This window comes from Loa loa, assembly GCF_000183805.2.
Source record: "Loa loa unplaced genomic scaffold supercont3.64, whole genome shotgun sequence".
Classification (NCBI taxonomy): domain Eukaryota; kingdom Metazoa; phylum Nematoda; class Chromadorea; order Rhabditida; family Onchocercidae; genus Loa; species Loa loa.
In genome coordinates this window covers 156,285-167,822 of record NW_018108244.1, presented here as the reverse complement: position 1 = coordinate 167,822, position 11,538 = coordinate 156,285, and the positions used below count along the sequence as shown (strand labels likewise).

At 34.9% G+C, this 11,538-nt stretch overlaps 3 protein-coding genes and 1 non-coding gene across 5 annotated transcripts in view; 2 read left to right on the top strand and 2 right to left on the bottom strand.

The window, feature by feature from the left end:
• The window catches only part of LOAG_17351 (hypothetical protein), a 4,237-nt gene extending 2,988 nt beyond the window's left edge, over positions 1–1,249 (top strand). The window contains exons 8-10 of the mRNA XM_020450009.1: positions 377–548; positions 672–878; positions 1,004–1,249. Of these exons, the coding sequence (XP_020306382.1) occupies positions 377–548; positions 672–878; positions 1,004–1,120 (496 nt within the window). The 3' untranslated portion in view covers positions 1,121–1,249. The remainder of the gene's footprint in view (positions 1–376; positions 549–671; positions 879–1,003) is intronic.
• A 286-nt stretch (positions 1,250–1,535) lies between these two features.
• Positions 1,536–2,296, top strand: LOAG_08913 (hypothetical protein; the record flags this gene model as incomplete). Its single annotated transcript, XM_003144443.1, has 2 exons — positions 1,536–1,707; positions 2,169–2,296. 2 exons carry the CDS (start codon positions 1,536–1,538, stop codon positions 2,294–2,296), a joined length of 300 nt encoding a protein of 99 aa, XP_003144491.1.
• A 1,538-nt stretch (positions 2,297–3,834) lies between these two features.
• Positions 3,835–8,268, bottom strand: LOAG_08912. 2 transcript variants are annotated; one of them, XM_020447825.1, is made up of 7 exons: positions 8,126–8,268; positions 7,839–7,978; positions 7,468–7,616; positions 6,958–7,134; positions 6,239–6,395; positions 5,833–5,954; positions 3,835–4,878 (listed from the first exon to the last, which is right to left on the bottom strand). In XM_020447825.1, the coding sequence occupies exons 1-7, from the start codon at positions 8,250–8,252 to the stop codon at positions 4,872–4,874; spliced, it is 879 nt and encodes a 292-aa protein (XP_020301983.1). In that variant the 5' UTR covers positions 8,253–8,268; the 3' UTR covers positions 3,835–4,871. The 2 variants fall into 2 exon arrangements, with proteins under 2 accessions (XP_020301983.1, XP_003144490.1); XM_003144442.2 differs by lacking the exon at positions 3,835–4,878 and having other exon boundaries at positions 5,580–5,954.
• Positions 8,269–10,493: 2,225 nt separating this feature from the next.
• LOAG_20036 lies at positions 10,494–10,565 on the bottom strand. Its single transcript has one exon. It is a non-coding gene; the product is annotated as a tRNA-Pro (tRNA).
• Between the last annotated feature and the right edge of the window lie 973 nt (positions 10,566–11,538).

Here is an 11,538-nt window from a genome sequence, read left to right as displayed (position 1 = left end):
TTGATTGTTTATTATTCATCTCTTCTTGTCGTATTTTCGAGCACTTAAACTGACTTTCAATTCCGAGATAACGGCCAATATTTTGTTACCTTTATCAGGTCATCATGATCCTAGCTTAGTAATGGATGTGAGAATGATCATTAGTTGTCTTGTGGGAAAAATATGCAGAAAAACGATTTATATGGCTTCAGTTTTTTTTTAATAAGAGGATAAAATAATTGTGCAGAAAAGTTTATAAATCAATTTGAAATTCTCAGATCGACAGATCGGCAAAATGGTCGGATGGCTTTAGTTTTCTATAATACTAATTAATTAATGTGTTTTTCATGGTTTTGAAGCGATACAGGAGGGGAATCGCAAATAGTTTTGAATTAAGGCGTATCTTGCAAATGGGTGTCAACAGTGCGGAACTATTTATGAATCTTGGCCTGTGTTGCTTCTTCTGCCAACAGTTCGACCTTGCATTATCGTGTATTGAACGAGCACTGGCATCGGCTAGCGATGAGGTTATTGCTGATGTTTGGTATAATACCGGAAACGTTTTCCTAGTAAGTATCGTGTTATAAATCATATTTAAACAATAAATAAATATACAAGTCTTGACAATTAGAAGTCAAAAAACCTCAAGTGTCCCTTAAAAATTTAAGCCTTCTACAAAATCAACATTCCAGTCATCTGGCGATGTCAAAATGGCATCACGTTGTTTCCGGTTGGCGATAGCAGCAGATCCGAATCATGCAGAAAGCGTGTGTAATTTTGCTATACTACAAATGCGGGACGGCAAAATAGACCAGAGTCGATCGATGTTCCGTTCCGCAATCGAGAAGGGACCACACTTGTTTGAGCCATGCTATAATCTTGCTCTGCTTACCTATCAAGTAAATATTACTATTTATCTTCAATTTCGATTTTCCTCATCAAGTGAATATCAATTATTTCATTCCCAAGACCATTACATGCAGTCAACGATCTCATCGATTTATTCTTGCAGCATTTGTTTCAGATCGGGCAATTTGATGAAAGTCGAACAATGGTACTTAAAGCACTGGAACTTTATCCCGACCACGTTCACTCGAAGACTATTCTTGGCCACATCGAACAAATGTTCCATATGTTGTAGCAGTGCTGACATTATGTCCATCATTATAGCCGCATGCAGAACTAATAGTTGTGTGCATTACCACAATCTTGATATCACAAAGATTGTTGCCGGATTACCAAAATTAAAGTTATGTTCAAATAAAATCTCTACGACACGTTCAAACAAAATTCCTACTATATCTATCAGACAGGATGATAAAATCCTATAAGTAAAATTAAGACAGCGAGGAGGATATAAGCTAAAAGTAGTGGGAATATCACAAAGACATTTCAGTACATATTCGTGGCTGCATAATGGACCATATTATGGGCAGTTATACCTCTAGGATAATCCTGCTTAATTATACAAAAGTTGTTCCCCTATCCTAGGTATATATATATATGTATATATACGGAAAAATCGTACACAGTTAGTTTTTACAGTCAAGCAGACTATGTACAGTATCCTCTTCACATATCTGCTATCATTGAACAACAGACAACAGTATTCCTTCTTTTCGCTAAAAATATTTTCTGCAACATATCTCCAATTCAACGAAGGACGAATTCTTATATCTCAACCATTACGCAACCTATCAACAAAACGACAGTCAACTATTATTAAAGGTAAACAACAAGGAATTTGTTAATTGATCATATTGCTTACTTACTGTATTACCAATTTATCGTTGTGCTATACATTTTATATATTTTTTGTTGTTAACTAATAATATTGTACAAGAATAGTATCACATGCCGAATAAACCTATATTGCTGAAAAGCGAACTCGACAAATTAGCTTTCCACAGAATTTTTTGATGCATCGGTAGGGAAGAAATGCTATCTGCGATAATATAGAGCGCAAACTCGAAGAAGGGAAGCTAGTCAAAGTTCTCAACGAGGTGAAAGGAATAACCTTACGAAAAGTTATGCGAATACTATGAAGGACAAAAAGGGACCATGACAGATGACAGGAATGCGGAAATGATAGAAAATGACCAAGGAATGTTAAAGCTGATAAGTTAGGGGGATGGAAGCAGTAGCAACTCTAAAAGATATAAGGACAGTTCAGAAAATTTGATGTGTAGACAGTTTCAGTAATCTCAGATCAAGAGGCGAGTTCGCGAGTGAACTGACACAGCAGCTGCTGTACAGTAATAGTAGGCAAAAAGATATATCAGGTGAATACTGTAACAAATACGCGATACTGATTTGAAACATATAAACAATGGAAAACAGCGCCAAGTTCATAAAGCGCAAAAGGGAAAGAACGGCGCTATATAAAAAGACAGTTTTGTATCTGTATGGTATCGATGATGAAGATCACTCTCAGGTATGGGTGGCGATATCGGCTAGCTAATTAAACATATTAGATAAGATTGAAACATAAACACATGAGGAAAAGCACTTAAGATAAGAGAAGCGAAGAACAGTAGAAAATTAACCGCAAAAATAATGCGGATTCATATGTTTGTCATGGGTCACCAATCGCAATTAGTCCATTTCTGAGAAGATGTAAAAAAACTTTGGGACTGAAACAATTCTTTGGGATTGTTAGCAAGATTAGATGAATATCCATCCGACATTCCTCCATTTAATATTGATGCTTTTCTTCATTTGGCAAGTTGTCTTGTACAGCGGTCAAACTCAGTTATTTCTGGATACATGCATACCATGACAGGATAATATAAGGTTCTCTCAACACTTCTTGTTGGAGCGGTTCGTTTAACAGGCAGCAACGATGAAGCCTTTGTGAGGCCAAAGATTTGGCTTATCCTATATCTTTTCAGCTTGGAAACATTCGAAGATGACGAGGAAAATTTTAATGAAGGCAAGGAAAAATTTGGTATATAGAAGTTCTTTGCATTCTTTCCATTTTTGTTGGGCTTTTTTTTCACATTCTCAGTTCTTTTTGATGTTGAAACTATCACTAAACTTAGTCTCATGTTCAAAACAGACGACAGGTTCAGAAAGCAACAAAATGAACAAAAGTATCCGTGTCAACTCATTTAGTTCAAACGACAATTTTATCGCTTTAAAACTGACCATCCATACTTCAGTGCATTATCAATCACTACACCAATATAACTTGACATTACATCATCACAACGGCGTATTATACTATACCACTAATTATTACACTGTAGTACGATGTTTCTTGGACGATTGGACATGTCACTCAAAATCCGATGAAGGGACGACCAATGATAGAGATGCTCATGTTTACTTTTTTTTTAAAACAACTTTGTCCATGATTAATTGGAGATGTCGAACTTTATGAAGACTCGATGGAAATTCAGTAAAAACGAAAAAAAAAGCGGTAAAAGGAATCGTCAAACGTCTTTTGATTTGATTTATTGCGAAGAATATTGATTTTCATTGGCCCCAGCTCTGACCAAAATTCCATCTGACCGTTGGAATCATTTGGGCAGTATGTTGAATCTTTTATGACTTGAAAAATAAAATCCACATCAAGAGATCACAACCTCTCTAACCAGTCAATCTTAGCAGAAGTCATCCCAATAAACATAACAGAAATTAAAGTAGAACAGATCACGAGCTGTCGTAAGTCTACTGCAAGAAAATAAACACCAAATGGTACATCAAACTATATGTAAGCCCTACAGCATCATTTCGTAAGCAATACAACAGGCCTCTTTCTACTTAGATTGACCTACCAGTGCACATCCATTTGTATTATTTATCTCTATAATTTTTAACAAAAGAAATGTGTATATATTTTCAATCCAGTACCATGAATACTTTCCTGATGCATCACTGTGAGGACAATCACCTAATTTCAGAATAAGGAACTTTATTTTCAAAGCTGTTAATTTTCGGCGTACCTCAACACAACACCAGTCAGTAAAATTATCAAAAGTATACTCTTTACACAGCTATGAGGAATGAAAATTAAAAATCATTACAATGAAAAATGAGCCCACAAACTAAAGATGAGACAACTGCTTTTTTTTACTTCACAAGCTCAATGATTTAAAAAGTAACTTTTACAAAGAACGAAAATTTAAAAAATAGAAAATTTTGGAAATAGAAATGACAGAACAAAACACAACATAGCAATGCAGATACTGAACACATCACGTTTTCCTAAATTTTCGAGTGTCATTTCAAAACCATTGATTAAAAGTACATCACTTCTCCAAGCTATTCAAAATTGAATTACAAATCAAAAAATATAACCAACAAGTCCTTAACCTGGTAAAATATCTAAGATTAAAAATATGAGGAAAAGCGAAAAAAAAAAGTCCATCGATCGTCCCTGATAAAATATATAACTTGTTTGTGGATACAAAGACAGCAACCTTAAACACTCGAAGAATAACCATTAGCTCCACATATTGTCAGTTACTGAAATAAGCAATTTCAAAAAAGAATAAATCTGTAGTTCTCACAAAATAAGCAACCGAGGAAATGTTCCTGAAAACTGCATTAACTGCGATTTCGGACGATGTCATCGATATTATAATTAAGATATCATTAAGATCCAGTTTGAATCCAGTTCAACCCTCCTAAGACACCCTCATTATTTTTCCGAAAGCAAGTCACTCACAGATATGATCACTTTTCTTTAACTTCATGATCCCACTAGGAAAGTTTAAACTTTTTGGGTGTGAATGTTCACCAGATTACATAGACTTGGTAGTTTCTTATTAGTAAGAATATCAATTAACAGATAATACAACACTGAAATGGCTTTGAAAAAAGATTAGTAGGAAACACGATCGAGTCGATATCTGTATGATCCTTATAATAGCTCACTCTGTTCATTCTCATTCCCTGAAATAACACTCCAACTTAAATTTTAGTGTGGAAAGGTACAAATTTTGCAAAATCCTAAGGAAAAATATAGTGGAAAAGTTGAGCTGAGCGAAAGCAGTATAAGAAGCATACGATATGACAACGCACTGACAATAAGAACGCGTCAAGCAACGCAAGAAACATAATAGAACACATAATGAGTACCTTAATTTTCTCAGTGAATAAATATAATATAAATCACAACTACATGTAATGTTAAGTGATTTTAAGTAAAAAGAACAGAGAGTCATAACTAAGTCGACAATACGTAGGGTCCATTCAGCCTATTTGTTCGAACTCTCAAGGAACAAATTACTCCAAATTTCAGGTAATCACATCTTCCCATACAGTTCCTAACATTCTTATCAACTATCCTATCATACGTAAGTGTACAATGATCATGATATTACTAGTATATCATTACACGTCAAGTGCAGCATAAATCATGATTTACATTTATATGCCTGCACATATGTCACTCTTTTTAAACTCAACTAGAAAGGTGAAAACTGTATATCAAAAACCTTTAATAGCCCTGGAAACAACTTTTTTGAATCACATCCACATGAACAGTTATTGAAAACAAATCCATTTTCATTTTCCCCCTATTATTAGCATTTTTGGAGGAGAAGTAACTTCAAAGTACTTATTCTATGTCAAATACATTCTGACTCATTTGCGCAGAATCGAGCTAACTAACTGACAAATCTTCAAGATGAAACATTTTTGAATCAATAGTTAATACTTCAGTATACTTGAATTCAACTCCACCTTTACGGGGCAACGTGATTACGAGATACCTTGTCATTTATTATGATGTAGGTGAAGTCTTGAAAAATCAAAAATGAAAAGAGCAATCAAATCTAACCATAACTTACAGAGCAGTGAGTATGCGTACAACAACATGCATACGTATAATCTGCAAAAATTTACTTGTCTGAACCGAAAAGAGTAAGCAACATCCAAAAGATGTAGACAATATCCAGGAAAACTTGAATTGCTGCTAATATGTAATCCTCAGGAGAAATTTCGTGCCTTCGTCCTCCCATTATTGTCTGCAATATCAGACAAATATTTAGATGCTTTCCATAGTACGAACTAAACCAAATGGAGTACTTAAAAAAAGAAAAAAAAATGAAAATCTCCAATGTTCGTGCTTTTCGTGCTCTCAACAAATTCATAAAATTACATATCGCTTCTCAACTCCTTCCGTGAGAAACAGGTGCTACTGCAAATGACATAAAAGAATTTTCGAACAAAAAGACTTTGCTCGTAGTTCTAAAATTCACTGAGATTCTTTAAGTCAATTCGTATTTTCGTCAACTTTTCCAAAAATCACCTGAACGTCAATAGCCAAATAAACCATGAAAAGCAATGCAGCGAGTCCGGCATAAACGGTGTACAACCATGTCACCTGAAATGCGGTGGCGGCAATGATTGCAACAATACCAAAAACCAGAAGTACCAATGAAACGATGAACATCATGCCATACATGCTGAAAATACATTTTATTCTCAGAATATTAGTTGAACTGGAACCACAATCAAAGTCTAATTCAAATTGAACATTACAGGATCCATCATGAACAAAAATCGGGATTCTTCTGAGTATACCAACCAGAAACCTTTACGAATCCATACATATTAGGTTCTCGCCGTACAGTTTGCACAAACACGTAGGATAAAATACAATAACCTAACATTGACAATCTTAATATTTCAGATAATGATAAAGTAAAATCTCTAATAATCCGAACAGGTACTATCTGTTTGGATCATCTGTTCAGTACTATCTGTATCTGTTCGGAATAGGTACTATCTAATCAATTACTACATTTGCCAAAATACTGAAAAAAAATAACGATTGCCAAAATATTTAAAAAATAACTCCCAAATGTTATTTGACATCTTTTACCAGCTACTAAAATAAAATCCCCGCTGATGACTAATCAGTTCTTCAGCATTTCCAATATTGGGACTCTCACTCGATTTCGCTATGTGAGACTTAAAGATTTTTCCAAGTTAATAATCTGAATTCAAATTTAAAAAACTTCGAACCTTGTAAGATCATATTTCGTCTGCGACGAAAAAATGATGATCCCAGCGCAACAAACAACTGTTATTATCAGGCAAAGTAATACTGGGGTCAGTCCGTGGAAAGAACAAATCATCATGGTCATGTAACCAATCGATAGCGTTAAGATACTTAATGCAATCAAATTACCCGGAAATGATCTGGAATTCATGTCCAAATCGATTAAATTTCACAGAGTTGTGGAGTATTTAACAAAATATTTTGCATTTAAAACAACTTTGCTTTTCTTTCATTTCTAAACAAATCATTGTCTCAGAATTAACCTGTAATGTTTTGCCTCAACTCTTTTTAATATTTGACTACTCAACAGAAAAAACGCATAATAAATTAGGAGTTAAACATTTGCTCCAGAAACAGCGTGTTATCAAAAAAAACACAAACAACCTTTTTTATCAACTCGAAACCTACTTACTTCCACTAATATTCATAATATTTTGGTTTCGATATTTTTAAGAAAGTGTCAAAAATTGAACCTTCGTACACTTTCACAGCATATTAACGTCATATAGACCACCAAAAAAGCAAAGTAACTTCCAAAATACAGTGCTGGTGTACTTCGCACAAACGTCATAGTTCCTCGATGAAGAAATGGAATAGCAGTCATCAGTGTTACTACTGCTAACTAAAACAAACCAAAAAAAAATCAGCTTTACGTTAAATTCTAATAAATAGCAAACAAAAGTAGCCTAAACGTCCAAGTCTCTAAGTTAGAATCCCTGAATGTCTGTCTACTTTCTTCAAACGACTATTCTCCTAAAATGATCACTGTATTCCATCGCTAAAAGCGTTTTTGAGTAGTAAACAAAAATAAATTGTCAATAACTTACACAAATTAAAAACATACCATAATGCTAACAAGTATGAAAACCTTTCGGACAAAAGCTGCTCGAATGGATGCCGAATTAAAGCCAAAATCCGATTTAACACCTCCGCTTTCGACGTATGCATCAACGCCGGGGTGCATCGGAGGAGGTGGCATGAATACTGAAATACAACAATTACAACAAACATTTCCTTGCATTACAGTTTTTTAAATTTTAGAACAAGAAACAATCTAGATTTCATCTAACAACATTAACACTTTGGCCAAATATTCTAAGTTTAAATGGTGCAAGCAAAGAAACGCCAAACCTTGAGGATTGAAACCAGGAGCAGGAGGATGTTGATATGGAGGACCTTGCTGATATGGATTTCCTCCGTTTTGATAACCTGGCTGCGGATAGGGCGGTTGCCCAGCATATCCATAATGTTGTGCCATTAATTTATTCTGCAACAAAAGAAAGACTGATACTTGCTATAAAGGAATAATGCCCCCGTAATGCAGTTGTATAAAACAGCGATGGGAATTCGATGTAATCAAGTGTAAATGTTTAAAAAAACGAATACTTTTAGAAAAGAGTAAACAAATTAAGCAAGCGAGAAAATTTATGAATTAAATAACAAATGAATTAAGCATTTCTAGTGAAAACTATGAATTGAATTCAAAACGACTGCACTTTGTAAATAAATTGCAAACTAAATAACACCGAATATAATCTTCGGAATTTTTGTACCAAAACTTTAATCTTTGATCTTTGCAAGGTCATCCATAACAATAAACACATAGCAACTCGAATCCCACAACACCCACAGTGACTGGTGGAAATATAACGAATGGAGACTGTAAGAAACAATCTTTTGGAAATATTTAAGAGAAGAGAGTATGGACGAAAGATGAGTCATCGTTCCAGACCGTTGTTGATTATCGCGCAACAGTCTCTCTCTCTGAATACGAGAACGAAGCAACGGAAGGAGACCAGCTGCTAGCCACAGCGATCAATAACAATGGAAACATCATACAGCTGAATGATGCATTACGATGCGACATGGCATGACTCATACATTAAATACTTTACAACTACATTTGGGAAAGGTAACGGAAAGGACCAGTTGTCGCATTTCCTCTCTATCATTTATCTTTTCCGCTGCTTCATCCCTATTCTTAAAGGGCTATGGGAAATCTCGGTGTAATCACTTTCCCATCCCGTCGAAATTAACCTTTCATTTTAAAGTTTCAAGCAAATTAAAAGTTGACAGAACATATGGACAATGCTAGCGTTGTAGGATCGGTTGGCATCATATCCAACACAGGTGGATACAGCAGCCATCACTTTTTATCCAGCCAAGGATTACTACGGTGGTGCTTTCCAATGAATGCAGTGAAATCGCTTTTTGACCGAAATCCGCAGATGCCTTTGAACTCAGTCCTTGTAACCAGTTCATTAGCATCTTTCGTGAGAGCAAAATTGTCATATGTATGATTCATTAGCAATCAAAGGAACTTTGCTTTGTATCTAATCATTGCGAAATATTTTAAACATCCATTGGATGATTTTACAATGAATACCCTCGGTAATTCCGGAACATTTCATTTCAGTTCAGTGAAGTTCTCTTTTCTAATAAGTAGGAATCTAAACAAGTGAATAAGAAACTAAACAAGTGAATCAAGTGAATGAGTACCATCTTTTGCTACAGAGTGAAATTATTCACTTCGTTTACTCAAAATACCATTTATTCCTTTATGTCCAGCTGACCTTTCCAGGTAAATAAACAATTTCATCCCATTCCAAATCACGTCTCATTTTAGCACGGTAATCTCTGTCTATCGTCGTTTCTTACTTTATTACCGCAATGTCATTTTTTTCTCACAGAATGTATATCTCTAATTGTTTCAAGACTAACTGAATCCGAAGTTTGACTGGAACATTTTCAAAATGTCAAATGAAATAGTCACTGCAAATGGTTTTTCAGAGAAGGGTTAGTAATCAATAATCATTCTTCCCCTGCACAAAACATTTATCTTAGTCCCTGTTATTGATATGATCTAGTTCTGATCCTATGAGTGTATCGTATCATACGAATAAACTTAATATCTGTGCTCTTAAGACTCACGCTGTCTCAATGTATCACCAATTGAAATTTGAGTAAAGCGTGGAAAAGTTTCAAAATAACAAGAATCGTTTGTAAAGGAAAAGACACGCTGGGGACAACTCCTCGGTGACACTTCGAAAGAAGAAAGAAGCTAATGGACTCAAAAATATGATTAGTGATTATTCTAATGAACAAGCATTAATAACAATGTTAACGAGCAGGCATTAATACTGATGAAATACTTCCACAAGCTGCACCAATACTTGAGACGCCTGGCAGAACAGCAAAGCAGGAAAGCTGCTGACATAAAAGTAAGGTATTCATTTGATGAGACAGGTTAATCGATGAAATCTAAACACAGCCCGATGGTGTAATCAAGTAAGGGCAAGAACGCAAACTAACAATTGCAGCGTTCCATCATCAGTAAACTCCTGACAATACAAACTGTGAAGTGAGCAGAAGGCTGAACTTCGACAAGGAACACAAAATGCCCATGTTCATGCACTTTCTTGACCCATAACTTGTGAAAATTCTCGAAACTGACAGCTACCCAAGTAAAACTTGCATCTCAAAAGTCACCAAACGGAGTGGGCTGAGCCGGTGATCGAAACCGGGACCTCTCGCACCCGAAGCGAGAATCATACCACTAGACCACTCAGCCCCATGTAAGAGCATCTCCGCAATTCCCTGTCAGTAATCATTTTCAGTATGTGTGGAAATTACTGAAGCAACAATTCCATATCTGAGGCCAATACTTGTAAGCACCATTCCTCCTCTATGATGCATAAACGCAACAGTTATTCTGCTTGCATTGCGGCTGGTATATTCAAAGATGCTGAAGATGGTATCGTTTTAATACCGGAATACCAAAGCTATGTCCGGACATTCGGTATACTACATCATCAATAAGAGAGCAAATCAGACATCACCAGTGATTCCAACGTCCACTGTGCTGATCTTCTGTACGCTGATTAATTTGTTGGTAGTTAGAATACGAAACATCGAATAACATATAGAAATTAAAAAAGCAATAACTCACCGATATTCTCCAAGATCAGCTTAACACCCTCATTTCTTTGCTGTCCAAAGAGAATAACTACTATCTGGAGCCAAATATTTATATTTAGAAACTATAATTAACGCACCATATAAATTCCTTTACAAAACACCCGTCTTCGATACTAGCAAATTCAAATGAAGGTGTAACACCTATATTCAAACATCCATATATAAATACACACATACACATATCCATTTATGAAAGATAAATGGGAATAATACAGCATGGAAACTTGTTTTTTTCAACATATAATAAAGCCGGTAAATAAGCTGCAGATACAATATTGCCACCTTTTGTAACAAAAGAGGAAACAATGATAAATGCAAATAATGAAATAAAATACAACTAAAATGAAGTCCGAGTGGAATAATTAAAATGATGAAACATAAACCGACAAAATAGGAAATTGCGAGTAAGGAAATAAATCACTGCAACCTAATTAGTTAAGTTCCACTTAAGTATTCCTGCTCTATGAATCTTTTTTACTTTTCTCTTGACGTCCCTTATATATAAATATATCTTTTCTCTTATATATATATATATATATATATATATATATATATATATATATATA

What these genes read in the sequence shown, in the direction of transcription:
- LOAG_08912 (XM_020447825.1), bottom strand. Translation starts at nt 8,252, where the DNA reads ATGGCACAACATTATGGATATGCTGGGCAACCGCCCTATCCGCAGCCA. An exon ending in TCCTGGTTTCAATCCTCAAG is followed by an intron (nt 7,979 to 8,125) that starts GTTTGGCGTTTC and finishes GTTGTATTTCAG; the next exon opens with TATTCATGCCACCTCCTCCG. An exon ending in TCATACTTGTTAGCATTATG is followed by an intron (nt 7,617 to 7,838) that starts GTATGTTTTTAA and finishes GGTTTGTTTTAG; the next exon opens with TTAGCAGTAGTAACACTGAT.